At 40.5% G+C, this 24,619-nt stretch overlaps 1 protein-coding gene across 1 annotated transcript in view; it reads left to right on the forward strand.

Annotated features, from left to right (window-relative positions):
* Positions 1-24,619, forward strand: part of LOC137616464 (exportin-4-like) — a 148,422-nt gene that overhangs the window by 71,241 nt on the left and 52,562 nt on the right. Inside the window, 11 exon segments of the mRNA XM_068346264.1 lie at positions 385-538; positions 540-560; positions 1,173-1,349; positions 4,937-4,954; positions 4,956-5,027; positions 18,775-18,937; positions 19,049-19,226; positions 19,601-19,760; positions 20,292-20,461; positions 20,722-20,827; positions 23,061-23,241. Of these exon segments, the coding sequence (XP_068202365.1) occupies positions 385-538; positions 540-560; positions 1,173-1,349; positions 4,937-4,954; positions 4,956-5,027; positions 18,775-18,937; positions 19,049-19,226; positions 19,601-19,760; positions 20,292-20,461; positions 20,722-20,827; positions 23,061-23,241 (1,400 nt within the window).

The raw sequence follows: 24,619 nt of genomic DNA on the forward strand, positions 1-24,619 counted from the left end.
CTCCCATCCCCCAGCCACCCTCACTGAAAAAACACTTTGGACCTTCATCTAGCCACTTGCCGGGTGGGTGGGGGTGTGAAGTGTAGTTTGAAGGACTCTGGTTTGTATGTAGGAAGAATACAAATGCTGTAACTTTGATTTGAAAAATTTGTGATTTTGCTATTTGTTATCTTACACTGAACAAGAATTCAGTAATCTCATTTTTATTTTGTCCATTATGATAATAACTTCAACATATTACATAAATGAACTAATTTTTAAGTATTGATTATTGTAGGTTCTCAGTGACAATATGGAGGTTATTCAATTGAAATTTTTCTCCATAAAGGTAAACTTGTCCTTTTATGATGTGAAGGTTATTCAATTAAATTATTTTCTCTCTAGTGCACAGATTACTGAAGTTGAAGCTTTAGGCATCAGCAATATATTCCGCAAGTTGCTGCTGTTCTTCCCACCTTCAGTTTTGGTTGCACTACCCAAAGAAATGTTACATCAACTGGTTGAAAATCTAACTGCTCTAACTTGCAAATTTGCTCAGGGGTGCTGCTCTAGAGGAAATGGTAAGCTATATTTACTTTCTCTCTCTCTCTCTCTCTCTCTCTCTCTCTCTCCTCTCTCTCTCTCTCTCTCTCATATATATATTAGATTTCCTTGTTGCATTTTAGAAAATTAGGATTATTTTAATAAAACATGTATGTGCTTTTGTTTTAAATTTTGGGTGTATTTTATCAATCTTAAGTATTTTGGGCGCTGACATGATGACAGCATCCAAAATAATTAGATTGATAAAATACACCCAAAATTTTAAACAAACGTACATAAATGTTTTATTAAAGCTCAATTAACTTTTTAAATAATCATAATTTTCTAGAATGCAACAAGGAATTCTAATATATATATATATATATATATGTATGTATGTATGTATGTGAGAGAGAGAGAGAGAGAACTTAAAATCATTTATCTCTCTCTCTCTCTCTCTCTCTCTCTCTCTCTCTCACATATATATTTTGTAAAAAATAAATTTACCTGTACACTGCATGATGCTTACTTTGTTTCTATGATACTGTATATCAAGAAGGCTTGCAGTCCAGATATATACTCCAGGTATTACCTTTCAAAATAAGGTTTGAGATGTAAGATATTATTGAAATTTTACCTTTTTATTGCAGTTTGATCATGAAGACCAGCTTTACATGGAAGCATTTGAACAAATGTTGCAGTCGTGGGCTTGCATACTTCAAGAAAGTAGTAGTTGTAATAGTGCACAGATCAAACAGAGTGCTACTTTAATCTTTGATACATATTTGAAATGCCATCTTGCACCACCTGATGGATCACGTAGACCAGTAAGTTTTCCTTTTCAAACACTGTAACTTATTCTGTTATTTCTGCTGTATTATTTATTATTCATCTCATAATGTATTTACATATATAAAAATGTAAGATGTTATATTACTACTAGATACATATGAAGGTTAGCTTAAATAAAGATTTAAACATCCTTGTGAGCTAAGGATGGGGGTTTTGGGAGAGCCTATTGGTATATCTGCTGAGTAATCAGCAGCCATTGCGTCCCCTCCCTGGTTCTAGCTCGGGTGGAGAGCAGTCTTGGCTGCTGATCATATGTATATGGTCAGTCTCTAGGGCATAGTCCTTCTTGATAGGTCAATCTAACTGTCATTGCCTTTGCCATTCATGAGTGTATAGACTGCCCCTTGAGTGGAGTAACATCATTGTTTTATGGAAAAGCATTTTGTTGGATAATGAGGATTCTTGAAATAAGAAGCTGTAGTGTTTAGTCTATGCCCGATAACTGCTTGATTGTACCATTTTACGCTTATATACACCTCATTGCAATTCACATATTTTGGAGAGTGTCTTTTCAGTGTGAATTACTGGGTCTGATCAACTTTTTTATTTTATAAGCTTCTCTGAGTAGGAACCTCCTATGATTCCATACAGTTTCATATGGGGGAGGCCCAGTTGATACCCAAGCTTCATTTAACAAGGCTAATTTTATGTATTAATATACCTGTTTAATAATAGTAACTGCTTCATTTGATTTATTAGTACATTATATGAACATAACAGTAGTGTTTCAGAGATGATTGAATCTTTTACTTCCCATGTTTAGAGACTGGAATGCCATGCTTTTGATGAAATATCTCATAATCCTTTTCATCTAGTGGTGATGTTCCTGCACTTGATATTTTACCATTTTACCATTCTGTGGGGCACAACGTCAGTCCCTTCTACTTTCCATTACAGTTATATTTCTCGATACGAAAGAGTTTGTATACAAAAAACTCACGGAACAAAAAGGGATATGAAGATTTTTTCACCTCATATTACGGAAAATCCGTCATGATATGAAACGAGATTCCCCCAGCCGTCGAGAAAATTATTTTAAATTTGCGCACCTCAAACTGTAAACTCGCCACCATCGTACTGCTCTCCCATTCGTTATCTCACTACCCTAATGCTAGTTACTGCCGTAAGATCCTGCTCTCCTATTGGTCAGCATTTTTCCCATCGGCATATATTTATCGGCGTTCCTCGACTATTTTGTTTCGGCAGTGCTATCGTTCACATTGAATTCTTGTTGGTGATTTTGCTTTTGTACTTATAGTTATCCTGTTGCATTATTCTAGTCATATAATATTGGGCATGGGTCCCAAGAATGTTGCTCCTGTTCAAGAAAAGAAGAAGAGGATGCTTTAAATGGAGATGAAGCTTGAGATAATCCAGAAGTATGAGGCTGGCATGTAGTTAAGAGTGGGGTAACGATAGGCATCATCCTTAAACAAAAAGAAGCCATCAAAGCAACAACACCTTCCGGGGGCGTGAATGTCTTTTCTTGTAAGAGGAGCTACGTCCATGACGAGATTTAGAGACTGCTTCTCCTCTGGAGACACGATCACTAAGACGGTAATCTGCCACTATGCCAGCGCCATTTTCAATGTTCTCGTGCGTGCTCAGGCCGAAGACGGCGCAGGATAAGGGATATGGCAGCTGGAACTCCCAGAGTTCAAGGCTATACGCGGTTGGTTTGAAAAATTCAAGAGACAGTCTGGCATTTATTCTGTGGTGCAGCATGGGGAGGCAGCCAGCTCAGACACGAAAACGGCCAAAGCCTTTGTTAAGACTTTCGTTGAGATGACGCCCTAGAAAGGCTACAGTCTCCAGCAAGTCTTCATCTGTGGCAAAACTGGGCTTCTTTGGGAAAAAAAGCCCTCGGCGGACCTACATCATGGAGGAAGAGAAGCTGCTGCCTGGCCATAAGCCTATGAAGGACAGGCGTACCCTTGCACTCTGGGGTAACCCCAGTGGGGGGATTTTAAGTTCACCCCTGTACTGGTGTATCATTTGGAGACTTCTCGAGTCTTCAAGTCCCACAAAGTGCTCAAGGAGATGCTTCCGGTGATGTGGAGGGCTAATGCGAAAGCTTGGGTAACGAGACTGCTCTTTGTCGAGTGGATAAACCTCTGTTTCGGTACAATTGAATAAAAAATTTGGATGAGATGTGCTTCCCTCTGAAATGTCTGCTGTCGTTGGACCGCCCCTGTTCACCCTCCTTGCCTTGAGGAAGATATCCTTCTGAAGTAATCCTTTATCAAGGTTCTCTGCTTTCCACCTAACACCTCCCTTCTCCCCAAACCCCATGGACCAGCGAGTTATTTTTTAACTTCAAGAAGCTCTCTATAAAAAGTTTTCAGAAGATGGTTCAGAATCACGATTGTACAAACCTCACCCTGTTTCTCTGCTTGAGACTTCAAGGGATTCTACGTAGGTCTAGCTGAAGCCAAAGCCAAGCATACTGACGATCCGGAACCTGTTCCACAACTTGAGGTTGAGAAAATTGTTGCACTCGGGAGGTCCATGGGTCTGGTCATTGATGAGGACAACATTAATGAGCTTCTCAAGGAGCACCAAGAGGATCTTACAATGGACTACCTAAAGGACTTGGAGGCCATGCAAGTGAATATTATTCAGGAACAGTTCTCTAGTGGTGAGGAGGAGGACACATCTACGACTATGGCAAAGACAGAAATTAAAGAGATGTTTTTTTATTATCATAAACTGGCTGATTTCGTAGAAAAGAAGCAACCAGAAAAGGTTCACATAGGTCGTCTGCCTGCGCAGTTTAATGACATTTGCCAGAGTCATTTCAGGAACAGGCAGAAATAAGCTTCCTTGGATCATTATTTTTTAAAGAGACAATTACTAGGCCAAGTTGAAGGTCAAAGTGATAAAAAAAAAAACAGGAAAGTGGAAGTGATGAAGAATTTGATGAAATTTAGAAAGTACAAAACAAAGTAAAAAAAAAATAAAAATTAGAAAAATTGTTTTAATGTTTTTTGCCTTTTGTTATGTGTTTCGTAAAGTTGAGTATTAATGTTTCCTGCCATTTGTTGATGTGTTTCATAAAGTTAAGAGTTCATGTTTTCTGCCACTTGTTGATGTATTCTGCCGTTTGTCGTCCTCCACTGCTGCCAATTTCACTTTTGGACATTGCCTCACTCAAAAGGTAAAGTTCCACATTTTTTTTATTTTCCCTTTATTACTGCATCATGTTCTAGTAAATACTTAATTTACAGGTATTAATGGTTAGGTTAGGCATTGAATGATTCAATTGTATAGTTTTTGGTTGTATTTCTATGTGGTTAGTACAATATAGCTTTATTATAGAATTTAATGTGGTGTTGTTGTAGGGCTTGGAACCAATTAGGTGATTTATATGTAAAACTGGCCTCATTATGCAAAAAATCATGATACCAAAGCCACTCCAGAATGAATTAATTTTGTATCTAGAGGTATTACTACCAGTAATGGGAAATAAGTTTCAAATACCTCTAGGTATTGTGAGAACTTAGGTGAAACATGAAATTTTTCTTTGAAGAATGATATTTACTTATAATTTTACCTCTTTTAGATTGATGCTGATGAAATTCTCAGAAACTGTCCAAGCAGATCGTGTAGCTTTCAAGGATCAGATGGTGCTAATCGGTCTCTGTGGGAGGCAGGTAAGAATGAGTTTACTTTTAAGTTTTTGCTATTATTTTTTATTACAAATACTGTGAAAGTATGATATCTTTACTTATGTTAAATCACCAAGGATTTTGGTACCAGTAGACTATATTATGCAAACACACTATAATATTGGAAAAAAATGTGTTAATGAATAGAATTTATCTTGAAAAGATTGGGCATTTTTACCACCATAATTTCTAATAGGAGTTGAAATTTATGTATTTTTTAAATTATAAATGATTGGTCTTTTGTAAAACCCACCCCTATTGCAGTGATGAAAGATGGTTATCACTTATTGTGTTGGATTACATTTCATATTAGAAATAGAAAAAATTAATTTTATGATAATCTTGCATTGTATTACCGTGCACTGTCCCATCTTTTCCACCAAAGGGGTCTTCCAAGCATGTTGACATTTTTATTGCCCATGTAATCCCTCCCTTACATCAAAGGGAGAAAGCGTGTTTGGTCTGTGGATTTTTTTAGAATTTTTTCCTTAGGGTAATTAAATGAATCACCAAGTTATGCTATACAGAAAATATGACAATCAAATGCCTACATCAGCTTTGAAATTTTTAAGAGAAATGAAGTATCATCTTTGTCTTAGGTTATTGAACAACACATACCACTATGTCTTCTAAAGTGGTCTCAGTAGCAGTGACATCACTTACATCACAAATTTTAATTAAAAATTACAACGGGTAATTAAAGTGCCTCACAGCCTGAAAATGCTTCCTCTTGTATATTAATGAGTGAAAAATGAATATGAATGCATAGAGAATATATTGTAAAATGTATAACTGAAAATAAGTTGCTAAAGGTTAGTTACTAGAACTAGAGAGTTAAATTTTTATCATTTGAAGACTGGGAAAAATGTGAGAGTGAATGTTTTGCAACCTCACCCTCTTAATTTGCAGTACAGATGTATGTCCCCAGTCATAATTGTCATCACTTGAATATTTTCATGAGGTGAAAAAATTAAGCTGTTGAATTTTCAAGAAACTTGGCAATCATTTGGGAAGAGAGTATAGTGGTGAAAAATAAACCTTTAAAGAGATGTGAAAATGGTTCATTGTTCCCATACTAACAAACCTTTCGGTTATTTATGTTGATTATCATTCAGCATAGCTGGAAGGTAGCCATTAGACTTTAATTGTGAGGTGGCAACCCAGACTTTAATTGTGAGGTGGCAACCCTGCCTAACCGCTTGAGCGGGTAGGCTGGAGATGGCTGGGGGTTACCCAGCCGCCTCTATATATACTTTCACAACAGAGACGTCATTTTTTTTCTTTTGGCTCAGTTGAGATCGGACATGTCCGGTCTCTTCCTGACTGTCATTGGACTTTTTCAATTTTGCTTTCTCTTTTCAAGTGTGCGTGTCTTCTCTTGCGATTGCGTTCATCATGCGAACCTGTCCAGGGTGTGTAGGTGCCGCGTTGGAGACCAACCCGCACTCTTTGTGTCCTATGTGCCTAGGGCATCGATATGAGCAGGGTTTGCCCTGTTTAGAGTGTAGGGAGTGGTCTGCTTCCCAATGGGAGAAGGTTTGGGGGGCGTAGGAAGAAGACGACGAAGCGCGACCGTTGTCCCTTGGGCGAGCAAAGCTCGTTCTTCTTCTCGCAACCTCTAATTCTCTCTCGAAATCTCCTTCTCGCTGCGCTCTTCCGAGGGATGATCGAGTAGGAGCGCAGATCTACTAACTCTTTGATAACCACGGGGTACTGGGGGGGGGGGTTTGCTTCTCTTAGAGTAGCAACTTCTCCTCCAGCCGCTGGCAAGCCATTCTCCCTTTCAGATCTGCTGCAGGTGTGGTTGTTCTTAGGGATTTCGGGACCCCTACCACCACCAGCTCTGAAGGGCGAACATCTCTTTCGCCTCGCCCTTCTGGACTCTCTTCCCTTGATCGCCATTTGCGACGATCAGAAGATCTTATGGATCGTAGGTCATCACGATCTGAGCGCTCTTCTTCTAGAAGGCGCTCACGCTCTAGAGACTCGTGCTCATGACTGCGGTCTCAACGGTCTCTTCGGAGGTGTTCCTCAGCACAAGGACGAGTCTCGCGATCGTGTTCTTCACAATCACGAGCAAAGTCTAGACCTAGGTTCAGATGCTCACGTTCTAGATTTTTGCGATCTAGGTCACGAGAACGGCGCTCGCGTTCCCGTTTATGAAGGCAGCTTTCATGCTCGCGAGGGTACTGTTCACGTGAATGAAGTTCTCGTTTACGAGATATGCATTCACGATGTTCACGCTGTTCTCGAATGCGTGCTAGACGCTCCCGCTCACGAACATCTCGTTCGCGATCAAGGTCTAGACTTTCCTCATCTAGAGATAGAGGTGGGCGTACGCGCAGTCCATCAGCACGTAGCCCCTCAACCAGACCTTCCAAACGACCTCAGATCGGACCTGAAGATGAGAATGACCATTCCTCAAACAGGCGTCCGGCTGAACCCTTAGTGCCTTTCACTGCCTGGGAAGTTTTAGCAAAGTGTTCACCTACGCGACGGTTAGAAACGCGTCCCGCTGTGATACGTTCTCCAACTAGAGTAGTCCATATTCAGAGGCCTCCTCTGCCGACTTTGTCGGACGTAGGTGCTTCTCTGGGGCAGCAGGAAGGCGTTAGACTTTCCTCTTCCTCCATGGCTCCTAGTGCTCCTGTTCCGAGCACTTCTGCTTGTGAATCGCGTCCGTTTACACGGGAAACTCGTGATTTTGTGAATGAATCTCACGATTCCACGAGCAAATCGGCGATCTCTGCAAGCAATTCAGTAGCAGATACAGTGGTACCTCTACATACGAATTTAATCCGTTCCACAACCGACTTCGGATGTAGAAAATGTTCGGATGTAGAAACGAATTTTCCCATAAGAATACATTGAAATAGGATTAATCCGTGGTTGAGCCCAAAAACCTATGATAACTCCTTAATAAATTACTACACATAATTACACATGACAATATGCACTCTAAATTAGACAATAGACATGTAAAAAAGAATAATTATCAAGAAATAATAAATAAGAAACGGGTTTTTGGCGTCACTACCTTAGAAAGTCCAGCGCAGGTGTTGGTCTTGCTACGCAGAGAGGAGACGGACAGGCGGCGAGGAGGTAGAGAGGGTTACTACGATAAACATACACTACAGTAACTTATTCTAACTTACACTAAGTGAACTTTAACCTATGTCCTAAGTGAGACATCGACAAAGAGATGGAGCTGGGGGGAGAGTGACTGCTCCCCGCACTCTAGTTTTGGGGTGTTTGAATGTGCGTGGATGTAGTACGATAGAGAGTAAAAGAAGTGAAATTGGAAGTATGTTTAGGAATAGAAGGATGGATGTATTAGCCTTGTGTGAGACGAAGATAAAAGGAAAGGGTGAAGTGATGTTTGGTGAAATGTCTGGTAGAGTGTCTGGGATTGAAAGGGGAAGAGCGAGAGAGGGTGTGGCTTTATTGCTGAGTGAATGGATGACAGGTAAAGTAGTGGAATGGAAGGAGATATCATCTAGATTAATGTGGGTAAGGGTTAGGTTGGGTAGGGAATGTTGGGCGTTTGTCAGTGCGTATGGGCCAGGTAGTGAGAAAAGTGAAGAAGAGCGGAATGAGTTCTGGAATGAATTAACTAGGTGTGTAGAAGGACTGGGTAGAAGGAATTAAGTAGTTGTCATGGGTGACTTAAATGCTAGAGTGGGCGCTGGAGAGGTAGAAGGTGTCATTGGGAAGTATGGCGTACCAGGTGAAAATGAGAGTGGTGAGAGACTGGTAGATATGTGTGTTGAGCAAGAGATGGTGATAAGTAATAGCTTTTTCAAGAAGAAAGATAAAAATAAGTATACATGGGTAATAGTGGCAAATGGAAGAGTAGTAGAAAGGGCATTAATGGATTATGTGTTGATAACTAAAAGAATGTTTGGAAGATTGAAAGACGTGCACGTGTTTAGGGGTATGGCTAACTGTATGTCTGATCATTTTTTGGTGGAAGGAAAATTAGTTGTAGCAAAAGAATGGGGGAATAGAGTAGGTGGATGTAAAAGGGAGGTAGTGAGGGTTGAACAGCTAATAAAACCGGGGGTAAAAAGTAAATATCAGGAAAGGTTGAAAATGATATAAGACAAAGTGAAAGTAAGAGAAACTGGCAATTTAGAGGAGGAGTGGAAGTTAGTAAAAGAAAATTTTGTTGGGATTGCAAGTGATGTGTGTGGAAAGAAGGTTGTTGGAGGCAGCATGAGGAAGGGCAGTGAATGGTGGAATGAAGGAGTGAAGGTAAAAGTGGAAGAGAAAAAGAGGCCTTTTGAAGAATGGCTGCAGAGTAATAGTATAGAGAAGTATGAAAAATATAAAGAGAAAAATGTGGAAGTAAAGCGCAAGGTACGTGAGGCAAAGAGGGCAGCTGACCTGAGGTGGGGTCAGGGATTAGGTCATTCATATGAAGAGAATAAGAAGTAGTTTTGGAAAGAAGTGAAGAGAGTAAGGAAGGCTGGCTCAAGAATTGAAGAGACAGTGAAAGATGGAAATGGAAGGTTGTTAAAAGGAGAGGAGGCAAGGAAAAGATGGGCGGAATATTTTGAAAGTTTACTGAATGTTGAGGATAATAGGGAGGCAGACATAATTGCTGTTGCAGGTGTTGAGGTGCCAGTGATGGGAGATGAGAATGAGAGAGATTACAATAGATGAAGTGAGGAGAGCACTAGATGAAACAAGAGTAGGAAAAGCATCTGGTATGGATGGTGTGAGAGCTGAGATGTTGAAGGAGCGGGGTGTGACTGTACTTGAATGGTTGGTGAGATTGTTTAATATGTGTTCTGTGTTGTCAATGGTACCAGTAGATTGGGTTTGTGCATGTATTGTACCACTATATTAGGGTAAGGGAGATGTGCTGCATGTATTGTACCATTATATAAGGGTAAGGGAGATGTGCATGAGTGTTGTAATTCAAGAGGTATTAGTTTGTTAAGCGTAGTTGGAAAAGTGTATGGTAGAGTATTGATTAATAGGATCAAGGATAAAACAGAGAATGCAATCTTGGAAATACAGGGTGGTTTTAGAAGAGGTAGGGGTTGTATGAATCAGATTTTTACAGTTAGGAGATATGCGAGAAATATTTAGGAAAAGGTAAGGAGGTGTATGTTGCGTTTATGGATCTGGAGAAAGCATATGATAGAGTTGATAGGGAAGCAATGTGGAATGGGATGAGGTTATATGGAGTTGGTGGAAGGTTGTTGCAAGCAGTGAAAAGTTTCTACAAAGGTAGTAAAGCATGTGTTAGGATAGGAAATGAAGTGAGTGATTGGTTTCCGGTGAGAGTGGGGCTGAGACAGGGATGTGTGATGTCGCCGTGGTTGTTTAACTTGTATGTTGATGGAGTGGTGAGAGAGGTGAATGCTCGAGTGCTTGGACGAGGATTAAAACTGGTAGACGAGAATGACCATGAATGGGAGGTAAATCAGTTGTTGTTTGCGGATGATACTGTACTGGTTGCAGACACAGAAGAGAAGCTTGGACGATTAGTGACAGAATTTGGAAGAGAGTGTGAGAGAAGGAAGTTGAGAGTTGATGTGGGTAAGAGTAAGGTTATGAGATGTACGAGAAGGGAAGGTGGTGCAAGGTTGAATGTCATGTTGAATGGAGAGTTACTTGAGGAGGTGGATCAGTTTAAGTACTTGGGGTCTGTTGTTGCAGCAAATGGTGGAGTGGAAGCAGATGTACGTCAGAGAGTGAATGAAGGTTGCAAAGTGTTGGGGGCAGTTAAGGGAGTAGTAAAAAATAGAGGGTTGGGCATGAATGTAAAGAGAGTTTTATATGAGAAAGGGATTGTACCAACTGTGATGTATGGATCGGAGTTGTGGGGAATGAAAGTGATGGAGAGACAGAAATTGAATGTGTTTGAAATGAAGTGTCTAAGGAGTATGGCTGGTGTATCTCGAGTAGATAGGGTGAGGAACGAAGTGGTGAGAGTGAGAACGGGTGTAAGAAATGAGTTAGCAGCTAGAGTGGATATGAATGTGTTGAGGTGGTTTGGCCATGTTGATAGAATGGAAAATGGATGTCTGCTAAAGAAGGTGATGAATGCAAGAGTTGATGGGAGAAGTACTAGAGGAAGGCCAAGGTTTGGGTGGATGGATGGAGTGAAGGAAGCTCTGGGTGATAGGAGGATAGATGTGAGCGAGGCAAGAGAGCGTGCTAGAAATAGGAATGAATGGCGAGCGATTGTGACGCAGTTCCGGTAGGCCCTGCTGCTGCCTCCGATGCCTTAGATGACCGCGGAGGTAGCAGCAGTAGGGGATTCAGCATTATGAAGCTTCATCTGTGGTGGATAATGTGGGAGGGTGGGCTGTGACACCCTAGCAGTACCAGCTGAACTCGGTTGAGTCCCTTGTTAGGCTGGGAGGAACGTAGAGAGTAGAGGTCCCCTTTTTGTTTTTGTTTCTTTGTTGATGTCGGCTACCCACCAAAATTGGGGGAAGTGCCATGGTATATGTGTGATATTTTATATTTTTTTTACATTCTCTTTTTTCCTTTTTGATGATTAATTTTAATCACTTTCACTCTACACTTAAAATTGATTGAATTTTTTTCTCTTCAATCTTTGCCGTTTTCTTTGTTTCACTTTTTTTCGCTTCACTCTTTGCCATTTTCTTTGAACCACTTCCTTCCTCTTCATCACGAGTTCGCTTCGTAGTTTTTTTAAAGAAGCTATCGATAGAAAGTTGCTTGGTACAGCTTTTCAGAATGTTTCGAAAATAAGTTAGGGAAACATCATCGAACTGCGCAACTACACGACAAACCTGCAATTTTTTTGGATGGTATTTGTCGATGAAGTCGACCATGTCTTGATATTTTCCTAACACCTCTTTTATTTGCGCCGAACCTAACACATGTTCTACCTCCTCAATCCCTTCCTTGTCATCACTCATGTGCTCAGACATAGCATGGAGTTCCTTGAACCCCTCTGTAGTAAGTTCGTCGTGATGTTCTTTTGCAAGTTCACTCACGCGGACGCCACGCTCATGCTTTTCAATAATTCCTTGCTTTACTTCTAAAGAAAGCATTTCCTTATTCCTTTTCTCACTACTACCAATACCACTTGCGAAACTAAGCCTTTTAGGACCCATGATTTACTTGAAATACCGTAAAAGGATGAACGTAAAAAATCACGATTAAAACACAGTTAATAGCAGAACGCACAGGGCACAACCACACGAAGCCGACGAGAACAGAGGAATATCCCAAGCCACGCTAATTGAGGGTCCCTCCGAGGTAGAAATGCTGCCTTCTATCGGCGGAAATAAAAAATACATCTACGTGTACGGGTATTGTTTACTTCGGGTGTCGAAAAAAAATTTGGGTGTAGAGTAGGAACGTGTTCGAATTGTACTTCGCGTGTCGAAAAATTCGGATACAACTGGTACGACGAAAATTGCTTACTTCGTGTGTCGAAATAAAATTCGGGTGTAGAGTCGAAAAATTGCTCGAATTTTACTTCGGATGTTGGAAAATTCGGATGTAGATACGTTCGTGTGTAGAGATTCCACTGTATGTCAGAACTACGAGCAAATGCGGTACCAACATCTTCGACTCGACCCTCTACTTCTTCCACCTCCAGCGGAAAACCGACACCCTTTCTAGAAGGGTTTAAGGAGCCTCGTAATAGGTTCGCGAACGGGCTTATTAGTCCGGACCGTCCTTCGTGCCTGAAGGAGTGTGTTCCTCTGCCCTAGAGGTTATCATCTCCGTCGACTGGAGCTCCATCTAGAGTTCCACCCAAAGGACACTTCTAAGGAATTCCAGGGTTTACCTAGAGGTTCAGAGCATCCTCCATTGGTGAATATGTCATCTCCACCCTCCTGAAGACTCAGAACGTGGCTCCTACACGGTCACACCCTTTGACTGTTCCAGTCAAGGCAACCCCTAGGATCCCCCTGGAACCCTGGAAGAGGTCGTCAGTTGGGAATCGGGACCCTAGAACGAAATCGACGGCAAACAGTACGTAGATCACCTCCTCCCCGATCGTGTCCTTCTGATCCTTAGATAGGCAACTTACCCTTTACGCTAGTAAAGGTAAAGGAGGTCATCACTAGGAAACAGAAGAGAAGGATGAAAGGTGTAACACCACCTCACGCCGACATCATCCGTCCTAGGACAAGTAGGAACGTAGGCTTGCCCAAGGAGATCGCAATCCATCCCTTCAATTCTTAAGAAATTGAGGTAGTGCCTCTGGACCAACGTCTGGTTTCTGTACTTCCTCCAGAGAAGGAGCCTTCAGCTCTTTCTGCCAAGGCTTCGTCGAGTGCCTCGAAAACATTGCAGGTTCCCCCTCCTAAGACTGCGGAGGAACATCCTGTGCATAGGGAATCAAAGGACACAAGACGAAACCCAAGAACACTGCGGCACGAGAAGCTAGAATGGCTGAGGCACAGACGGTCCCCAGTGGCGGGTCCTCCCAGTGATTCTGTTGACGACCCGGACCTACCCCAGACTGAATGTGAGTCTGGAGGTGGATGACCCCTTAGATTCTGATGGTGAGAATCTTCCAAAGGTGGCCAGTCCGAACTATCATTTCGAACAGGAGAAACGTGAGTCAAAGCATACCTTTTGGCAGGTCCTTACCTGTATTGAGGGCCATCAACAGGCTGTCCACTCGTGGTTCCACCATCCAGGAAGGGAAGGATATGGTTCTCGACGAGATATTAGAGACCCAGGAGCCTTCCAGGTCCAGTGTAACTTTGTCCTGGTCCAAAGGTTTGACAGCCGCCAAAAGGAAAACTATCACTCAGATAGCTGGAACTCCTAGTTCCTTGAGGGTAGGTTCCTCATCTCAATCCCTTCCACTTCCTTTTGTTCTACAAAAGAAGTATTACGAGATAGAAGGGGAACCACATTCCACCATGACCCTCGACCCTTCGGTAGAGTTCCTAACGAAGGGTGTACTGACTCGGACCCTCTCCTCTCTGAAGGCCTCCCTCTCGACAGTTGAGCTCCTGAACATAGAGAGAGGCGCGAAGTACGCCATGCAGGCTGGTTTGTGGCTCGATCTATGGCTACGATCCTTAGGCTTCATGGTTCACTCCCACAATCTTTCAAAGGAGTCGGCCAGGAAGACTATGGAGTCTTTCGTGTTGACAGGTACCCCGACTCTTGAGTTCCTATCGCACCACGTCTTCAACCTGTTGGCAAATGCCATTTTCAAGAGAAGGGATACCATCATAGGTAGGTTCCACAAACAGTTGCCGAAGGTGGAGGTCTCTCGGTTGGGGAATTCTACCCTTGAGGGTTCATCTCTCTTTGGTCCTGAAGAGATAGAGAGGGCTGCTGAGCGATGGAGGAGATCATTAAACGATTCTCTCCTCCATAAGGCTATGACATTACGGACCTATGGTAGACCTTTTCAGTCTTCATGTCCTCAGCAAGCACCTTCCTCTTCTCACCAGTCAACTTCTAGGTCCTCCGGACCTTCTAAGGTGTCTTAAGTTTTCCATCCAAAGGCCAGAAAGGGTCCAAGTCCTTCAGAGGATAGAAGGGAGGAAAAGGAGGTGGCCGAGGTGGTCACTCCCAGTAGGAATGGCATTCCTCATCACCTACCACTTGTGGGAGGATGCCTATACAGCGCCGCAGGCAAAGGTGGCATGAGGAAAAAACATACCAGTTCAAGGTTCTATGCTTCGGTATCGCGACAGCTCCTCGGGTATTCACCAGTGTTCGCCCTAGTATCATCTTGGGCTCACAGGAACGGTATCCGTCCTCCCAAATATCTGGACGACTGGCTGATCCTAGCAGACTCGGAGACGACCCTTCTTCGTCACCGGGACATGCTTCTTGAGTTTTGCTAGGAACTGGGGATCTGATAAATCATGAGCAGGCATTACTGCAACCTTCACAGAGACTGGTATACCTCGGTATAATCATAGGCACCGTCCAAGAGAAAGTGTTCCCACCAGATGAAAGAGCACACAGACTGAAGGAAGTGACCACACCCTTCCTCAGGAAAGAAGTTCTTCCAGCCTCTCGTTGGTTAAGTGTGTTATGCCACCTGACCTCTCTCATCCGTCTTGTTTCAAACGGCCGCCTCAGGATGAGATCCCTGCAGTGGCAGCTGAAGTCTGTGTGAAACCAACACTCCGATCCACCGGATACCCAGTGACGGATTTGAGTTGGTGGATGGTAGATGAAAACCTTCAACAAGGCCAGAATCTTCTCATTCTCCTTCCAGATTAGATGCTCTTCACAGATATATAAAAAGAAGGGTGGGAGGCTCACCTGCTGCACCATACAATCTCCGCCCTTTGGTCAGAGTCAGAAAGGTATCAGCACATGATTCTTCCAGAGATGAGAGCAGCTTACCTAGCTCTTCATCAGTTCCAACAGTTGCTGGCTGGTCACTGTGGTGTTGATGAGTGAAAACACCATAGTAGTGGCTTACATAAACAGGGCGTTAGTTTTTCACAGCCTCTATGCCATCTTGCAGTGAAGATTCTCAGAAGGTCAGAAGAACATTGGGTGTCTCTATCAGCTCAATTCATTCCTGGCAAGAGGAATGTGCTTGCGGACAGTTAGCAGCTCGACTCAGATAGTAGGCTCTGAATGGTCCTGACTTTGTGGGGTTCCCCGACTGTAGATCTGTTCGCAACCTCCCTGAACAGCAAGCTTCCGCAGTACTGTTCTCCAGTCCTGGACCCTCAGGCTCTATGGCAAGATGCATTCCAACAATGGTGGGACAACATTGACGTGTACGCCTTTCCCCCGTTTTGTCTAATGAGAAGACTACTCGACATAACCAAACCTTCCAAAGTTATAATGATGACCCTCGTAGCTCCGCTATGGCATCATGCAGAGTGGTTTCCGAACCTCCTGCAACTTCTAGTAGATCTAACGAGAGAACTCCCTCCACGACCAGATTGCTTAAACAACCACATTCGAACACCTTCCACGAGACCGTGCAGTTGCTTTGACTTCACGCGTGGAGACTATCCAGCGTCTCCTCTCTCAGAAGGGCTTTTCAAGACAAGTTATTTAGCGAATTTCCGGATACTTGCATAGGTCCTCAGCCTCAGTCTACCAGGCAAAATGGTTGGTGTCGTGGAAGGAATATTTCTCCACTCGATGCTACTATTCCAGTAATAGCGGAGTTCCTTGTATACCTTCGGGAGGGAAAGCTTCTTTTGGTATCGGCGGTGAAAGACTATCGCTCAGCCTTAAGACCAGCCTTTAAGCTGAAAGGAGTAGATATTTCCTCTTCGTTGGAGCTTTCTTTACTCATACGGAGTTATGAGATCACTTGCCCTCAGTAAGAGATTAGGCCTCCTCCTTGTAACGTGGTTCGCATCATGAGATCCTTGAAAGGACCTCTTTACGAACCATTACGCTATGCAACTGACAGAAATCTCACTTTGAAGACAGCGTTCCTGCTTGCTTTATCCTCGGCAAAGAGTCAGTGAACTCCATAGCCTCTCGTATGATATTGCCCATTCAAGGTGATGGGGGAAAGTGACACTCGGCTTCGTCCCTAAGTTTATTGCTAAGACTCAAAATCCGGGGATGCAGGACCATAGATTCGGGCCCTTTCAGAATGGGAGTCTTCGTTCTGTAACCAATGACCCAGCTCAATTGTTACTATGTCCAGTGAGGAGTTTGAGATACTATCTTAAACACACTGCAGCATCACAACCCAAACTAACTCCTCTTGTTTGTTAGTTCAGGGAGAGTAAAGAGGAGGATCACCTAAAACAGTTTCTTCCTGTATTCACCAGGTAATTGAAAGAACCTTTGCTCCCTATCCTCCTCATACTCATTGACCTAGAGCCCATGATGTCTGGGAATCCGTATTTCCCTGGCATTCAAACGCAACTTCTCCATGATGCAAGTTCTCCAAGTGGGCATGTGGAAGAGACAGAACACCTTCACAGCCCATTACTTAAAAGACGTGACCCACCACCTTCACAGCCCATTACTTAAAAGACATGACCCACCGGAGACTTGATACGTTCACTATCGGTCCTGTGGTGGCTGCTCAACAAGTGGTCTAAGATACCTCAGGCTTCTTGATGGACAAGTAGCAGTTGGTTGAGGACATTGATTACCTGGGTTAAGACTGGGTGAATGAGAAGAATGTCTGGCTTTCCTTTCTTCATCTTCCCCTCCCTTGGGGTGCAGCACCATGGGTCCCTCTGCCAGCTGGCTTCAACCTCTGCAAGTAATTATCACTTCCCTTGTGTAGCCCAGTATAAGTTATAAAATTGTTATACTGTCCACGTCTCCATTGCTTTCTGCGAGGGAGCAATGGGGTACGTCTTGTTTTTCCTATATAAACTCAGAAGGCATTCATACAAAACAACAACCTCTATTACACTGCATTACACTGGCCGCAAGTATACTCGCTTTGTATATTTCAGTGAGGTGTCAAAGCTATCCCTAGACCACAGTCATGTACTGTACTAGGTAAAACCAGGTCAATGTTCATGACAGATCTAGGACTTCCACCCACCTAAGAGTGAGTCATCCACATAAGTAACAAAAGATTTGTTAGTATGGGAACAAATGACAAATTTGGAGATATTTTGTATTTCTCCCTAACTAATACAAACCTGGAGTTATTTACATAAATTCGCCCGCCATCACCTGTCCCCCAGAAGTCCTGTCTGCAATCAAAAGTGATGTCTCACTGCTGTGAGAGTATATATATAGAGGTGGCTGGGTACCCCCCAGCCTACTTGCTCAAGCTGTAAGGCAGGGTTGCCACCTTGCAATTAAAGTCTAATGGCTATCTTCCAGGTATGCTTAAAGATAATCCACATAAATAACTCCAGGTCTGTATTAGTTGGGAAAAATGCAAATTATCCCCGCCGAATTTGTCATATTGATAACAATGGGAAATAGGTAAAATGAAAAACATGAGCTAGACTCCTGTCTACTTACTGGGAAAATATGGATATAAACCAAGTTTAGTCTACTTACTGGACAAATAAGTTTGAATTTGACAAGATACAGCAGTTCAACCACACGATTAGCAAGCTCATTACACAATTTGACTAGATACAGCAGTTCAACCGCATGATTAGCAAGGTCAATACACAATTATGTCTCGGCAAAATTTAATCGAATGTAATACAGTTTTGTTGAACCTCTTGTAAAGAGGCAATCACAATGAAAATGAAGATCAAACAGGGGGAATATGTACAGGATTTTTCTTAAGAGGGATTTCTCTTTTGGAATAGCAACAAGAATCTAACTTGAGTTTTATGAGGTTTAGAAACACTGCCAATGAAAAGATAAGAGTGGGAAGGATCCAGTGCTCTAGACTTAGTAACATTCACATTGTGGTTCAACTTCTTTCCCCATAATTTTCATCATGCTTTAATTTAAGCTATATATCTGTTTTAAGATACAAGAGGTGGGATTCATGCAGAAATTAGCATTGTATGTACTGTATAAATAACAAGCATGTTTTTAAGTTATAACCTGAATATGTAAAGTAATAGTAAAATATTTCTGTATTTATTATACAGTTAGTTTCCTCATTGCATTGTTACTGGTTACCATGGATTTATTTTAATTGTTTGAGAAAGAATAAGAAAGTTTAAAAGTTTATTTAGAGCTATATTTAATGTTACTTTTCTACATCCATATTCTTCTAATTTGACTAGTTTCTCAACATTGTCTTTACTTTTTAAATTAAATTATGTATTTTTTCTCTATTATTGTTTGTTCTTGATTATAAGAATTCAGATAGATATTTTTCCATTTTCAGGCTCCTGAACACAGTGTTCCATTACTGACACAACTCCTAGAGGACAGAGTTGGTCGAATGCGCACACAACTTACTCACATTCTTAGTAACAACTTGACTATTGCTGAAAATTCACAGTTGGACCAGTTATATGAAGATATTCATTGGCTGTTACTAATTGCAGGTATGAATTTTACATCATCCGTTGATATGTCTTTTTAAGATACTTTTATGCCACATCCTGAACCTTTGTAAGTAATATACAGTAATGATTTAAAATTGTTTTTATCACTAGGACATGTAACGACAATGGACAACGAAGGGGAAACTGCATTAATTCCTGCAGAAATGGTGACTTACAGTATTAGTGCCGTGCCAAATGTCGATTTAGAAGCTACGTTAAGGTTGCTGGCTGCACCAGCTCAAATGCCAGCTGACATCCCTAACAGTTCATCATCGGATCCTCTCATAAGGTCAGAGAATAAGCATTTGAAACAACTATGTCAATTGATTGTCAATTTTCAGTTGTGTGTGCAGTAGCAACAGTAGCAATTTGTCATTTTACATTTAAACTTTTTTGAATCATCCTTAAGTCTAATATTTCACTGGTGTGTACATTTTTAAATCCTCTCTCTATAAAGTACAAGCAACTTCACATTTGGAGACATCTTATGTAGTGTAATGGTATCCTTCTTAGTTGCAGGTGAGTAAGCTAATGAAGTGTTTGGTTACCTTGTACATATATCGTGTAATTCTCTCTCTCTCTCTCACTTGTATGTATGCATGTAAAGATGATAGTCTAGTTAATTTTTTTTCATACCATTGACAGTACATGTCTTTTTTCCAGGATGATGAGCACAGTGTTGAGGTTATGTGAAACAGAATCTCAGGCATTAAAAGCAAATTTAGGCCATTTGCTGAGTCCGGAAGTATCATCGTCATTAATGTGGTTCTTACGGAGATTCTGTCTCTCATATCTGTTACCAAATGAGTCTTTCTATTCTGAGGTGAGTTATTATTTCAATATCAAGATATGTTGTAGTACAATATGATTTTTTTCTTCATCTATCTTATCTCCCTTTGTTCTTACACGTATCTTATGTCCCTCTTTTCTTATCGTTAAACTTCCGTACTCTCAAGAGAGATCTTACATTTATGGAAAAAAAATTTAGAAAAAAAAAATCAGATTTTTTTCTCTTTTCTCTCCTTGCACTTATTAAAGGCATTTTACTTTAATTTCAAAATATTAAGTTATGATAAATAATTAATTTTGTATGTTGGTCAAGAGACCTTCTCAAGTGAACTTTATTTATATATTTACATGATTTTGTCTTGGAGTTTTGAAGTTGTATACCAACTTTGCATAGTTTTTCATTCTGTAACTAATAGATAATGGTATATATTATCAGGATTGCAGTATGGTAGTAATTTTTACCATTAATTTTTTTTCTTTTTTAAACTAATATGTCTAAGGACTTAGGCAGGGTTAGAGTGAAAGGGATAACTTGTGTTCTCATTGTTATTTACTCTGCTTTTAGTTGAGTTTAGCGCTAACGTCAGCATTTGGCCGTGATTCTGAGGGAGCTGGGTGGACTCTAAATTATCTGCTGTCAGTTGTGGAACAAACCTTAAGATTGAGAAGTGCTGAACCAGGATTGGTTGAAGATACTGTTAACCTCCTAGTCACCATGGTGGATAGTAAAGAAAGGTAATATTGTATATTGTACAAATTCTTTTTGTAAATGTAATTTTGTAAAAAATTTTATTTTGATTAAGATACTGATCTTTCCTCATGTAATGAAAAGTAACTATTATTAGTATTTTAATATTTCTAAATTTAACATGCAAAGATATTTTGTTTCTGTATTCAACTAGCAAAGATTAAATTTTTTGTGAACTAGTGCACTAATGTCCTTGGGTATTGTAGATAGAGTTAATTGCTCTTTTTTATCAAATGATGTTTTACAGAGGCCAGCATTTAGTGAAAACAGAGGGGTTAATGGAACTTGTGAAGTTACAGCAAAGTGGTACCCTTGGTACACTGTCGTCAGTCGCTCAAAGAGGACTTATGCAGGTTAGGAAAATAAGTATTTAGTATATTTTTAGTATATTAGGTTAACATCAAGGATACAATTGTGTGAGGTGGTATGTATTTCACTAGTTTTAGCTTCACAAGGTAAGATTAATTTGTTCAGACAATAAATACAAACCCTTTCATTACTTATTAGTGATTATACTTTCGGCGAAGCTAAAATACTAGCTGCACCGTTAGTTAGCCTCGTCACTTTTTGATTTTGATTCGGTAAGAGTAGACGTTCGTCTCTCTCTCCGCTCAACTCTTTTTAACTGGCCCTTTTACTTTTTTCTTGTGTTCTTGTATGTATCCTTTATATACTTATGTTTTTATATATATTTGAACATTCATGTAATGTTTTTATATACAAATGTACCTCACCTTATGTCGGTAATTGGTTCTGGGTTGGGGGACAAGTAGAAAATTGACTTGATTTGAATTTACTTGCAAGTAGACTAAACCACAAATAACCATTCCCATTTCTGTATCATATTTATAAAGACAATTTTAATAATATATGGTTAATAAGAATCTCTTAGCTTCCAAACAAGTAGATTTTAGTTTTTAATTTTGTAGTGAGAAAAGTAATATAATTTTACGAATAAACGTACAGGTAGTTGTCGACTTATGATGTGAGTTCAAGAACATGGTGTCGCATTACTATAATGACCCGCGTAGTGCCATTTACCTTCAGCACAAAAAAAAATGCAGTAACTGTTAATTATGGCAGAATTAGTATAGTACTTTCTCACGTGACTCTTTAGTTTTGGTGGAGTTCACTGCCTAAGATTCACGATTTTTGATACCCCAAAGTATATACATAAAAATTAATGCAGGACGCTCCCCTTACACGCATTCTCCGGCAGGAATCAATCTGCTGCCATGCGAATGCTAGGCAAAGACGTTACTTTGTAATAGCCAGGAGGCTAGTTGCTACAAATGTTGGAAGTGGAAGCAGATGTACGCCAGAGTGAATGAATGATATAAAGTGTTGGGGCCAGTGAAGGGGGTGGTAAAGAATACAAGGTTAGGAATGAATATAAAGCGAGTTGTGTATGAGAAAGTGATTGTAGCAACTGTGATGTATGGATCGGAGTTGTGGGAAGTGAAAGTGAGCAGAGACAGAAATAGAATGTGTTCAAGATGAAGTGACAGAGGAGTGTGGTTGGTTCATCTCGATTAGGTAGTGTTAGGAACAAAGTAGTGAGTGAAAACGGGAGTAAGAAATTAGTTATCATCTAAAGTGGATATGAATGTGTTGATGTTGTTTGGCCATGTAGAGAGAATGGAAAATGGATGTCTGCTGAAGAAGGTGATGAATGCAAGAATTGATGGGAGAAGTACAAAAGTAAAGCCAAGGTTTGGGTAGAGTGATGGAGAGAGGAAAGCTCAAGGTGGAGAATAGATTTGTGTAAGGCAAAAGAGCATGTTAGAAATAGGAATGAATGGTGGACGATTGTGATGCAGTCCTGATAGGCTCTGCTGCTTTCTCTAATGGCCTAGGTGACCACTGAGGTAGCAGTAGTAGGGGATTTGGTATATGAAGCTTCATTTGTGGTGGCTAACGGGGGAGGCGGGGCTATGGCACCCTAGCAGTACCAACTCAACTTGGCTGAATACCTCGTCAGGCTGGGAGGAGCTAAGAGAAGAAAAGTCTCCCTTTATTCTTTTTTGTCTGCTACACTCCAAACGGTGAAAAGTGCCTTGGTAAATAGAAAGAATCACGTGGCTAATTGCATTTATAATCATGCTTTACAAGTCATAGTTTGACCTGTGCCATATTAAGTAAGGAAGAGGTAAATAAAATCTATTATTTTGATGATTTATAAATGTGAGTTATGTTGGTAACATTCTTGAAATGCAAGTTTTTCGACATTACAGATAAAAACACAAAAGTTTTCTCTTCCCTCCCCTGTGACTTTCCCCTCGAGGAAGCTGGTTCTAGAATTTAGAGAAGAGAGGTAGGATAGATTTTAAAAGAAGTATCGGAATTTTGTTACTTTGGAAATACAGAGTTGGGAGGCAGGGATTGAGAAAATTTGAAAAGAGTTGTAACACAGGTGGAAGTTGACGAAGGTTGCTAGATCATTGGTAAATGAAAATATCACATTAATAAATGGAACAAAGGTTGCATGCATAAGGCATGATATAATCTATGCTACAAAACACGGGGGACTAACAAAGGAATATAATAAACAGGTTAAGTCACAAGATTTTCCTCATGGTTTTTCAGGGTTTGGTCATGTGTGCAGCTGCATTAGGTGAATCTGAAGCTCGTACACAATTTTGGACTCATGTTTTAGATCCTCCAGTTACCTCATTCAAGCAACTTGTATCAGCAGAATCATTTGCAAAGCAATACCAGCAAGAGGAAATGAAGAAGCAGGTTCTTTATCACATTGATAATTTCATAGGTAAGTGATATATTGCAGTGTTTTGCTATCAACCTGAAAATGAGTGATTGTGGACCTAATTTGTTATTTAATGTGATATCAAGATACTTCAAGAACAGGTGAATGGAATTTGATAAAGCTCTCCTTATATTGTATCATCAGCTGATTAAATTTTTTTGAGAGCAATGAGTAGGACTTCATAACTCATAGCTTTGAAAATCAGTGCTTGCTTTATATATTTATCAAGAATGTTTATCTTGAGTTGCCTAGTAAACATATTAGCTAAGGTTCATCAAGCCATACTTTATAGTATATGAGGTAGTGTGCTAAATCAAATATGCTTCTTATATAGTGTCTCTTAATGTTTTTAATGCTTCATAGGCAGTTGTAAGAATGAGTTGACCCTAGTGGAAGTAATAGCTCAAAAGGGAACGTAATGAAAACTGCAGTGTAGACTACAGTGTAGTTGGCAAAAAGGATATTACAAAAATCCGAAGTGTCTGCACCTGGATCATTAAGTATGCAAAAATTACACGTAAAGCTCTTGATGTATCAGTAAAAATATTGATTGGCAACTCAACTAATGTTGGCAAACTTGGCAATTAAAAGTCTATGTTGAGATCAGAATGTTAGTTACGAGAAATAGTAATGACAGCATAGTCATTTTTTTGTTGTTGTTAATCAAAAGAAATCATATACTATAGCTCCCAAAAGTAATGTTAACCAAGTATGCTGTGTAATCTAACACTCTTTATGATGTTATTGGACAAGTTTGGCGTGAGGTGATGAAAAAATGGTAGACCTGATTGGTGTGGAGTGGATGCCATATATGACCCTGGATATTATTATACTAATGCCTACAACTGGTAACCATGCATACCAACCCTACTGCGTCATTTTGTTCATGTAATGATATTTTGCCCAACACAGTAACGTTTTTTTGGGGCGGGACCTATAGTACATGAAAGGTAATCTACTGTATGAGTAAGAATAGGCAGTTATGAATAATCCTGGTAGAATTATATTGACAACCTCATCATCCTTGTTGAACTTGTATTGTCTTGAATATGTAGACACTTGAGACTTTTGTCTTCCAAATTTACATACCATGAACCCAGTGGTTCCTACTATCCTCATATGCTGCATATCTGTAGTACTGTCAACACTCATACAAGGTTTTCCCCATTTTGTTATCAACAATCTTGAACAGCTTTAAGCTATCAGCATTAATGATTATTCTTTAATATCTGCCTTTTTCAAATTTTTCTCTACCTTTCTGGGAAGTGTAACTTTGACTCCTGCTACTCACAAGTCTTGTCTCTGCTTAATTCCTATTAATATTTCTGGGTTTATAAGAAAAATTATTCATAAAAAAGAATTCAAACTATTTTAAAGGTTT

This window comes from Palaemon carinicauda, chromosome 22, assembly GCF_036898095.1.
Source record: "Palaemon carinicauda isolate YSFRI2023 chromosome 22, ASM3689809v2, whole genome shotgun sequence".
Lineage (NCBI taxonomy): Eukaryota > Metazoa > Arthropoda > Malacostraca > Decapoda > Palaemonidae > Palaemon > Palaemon carinicauda.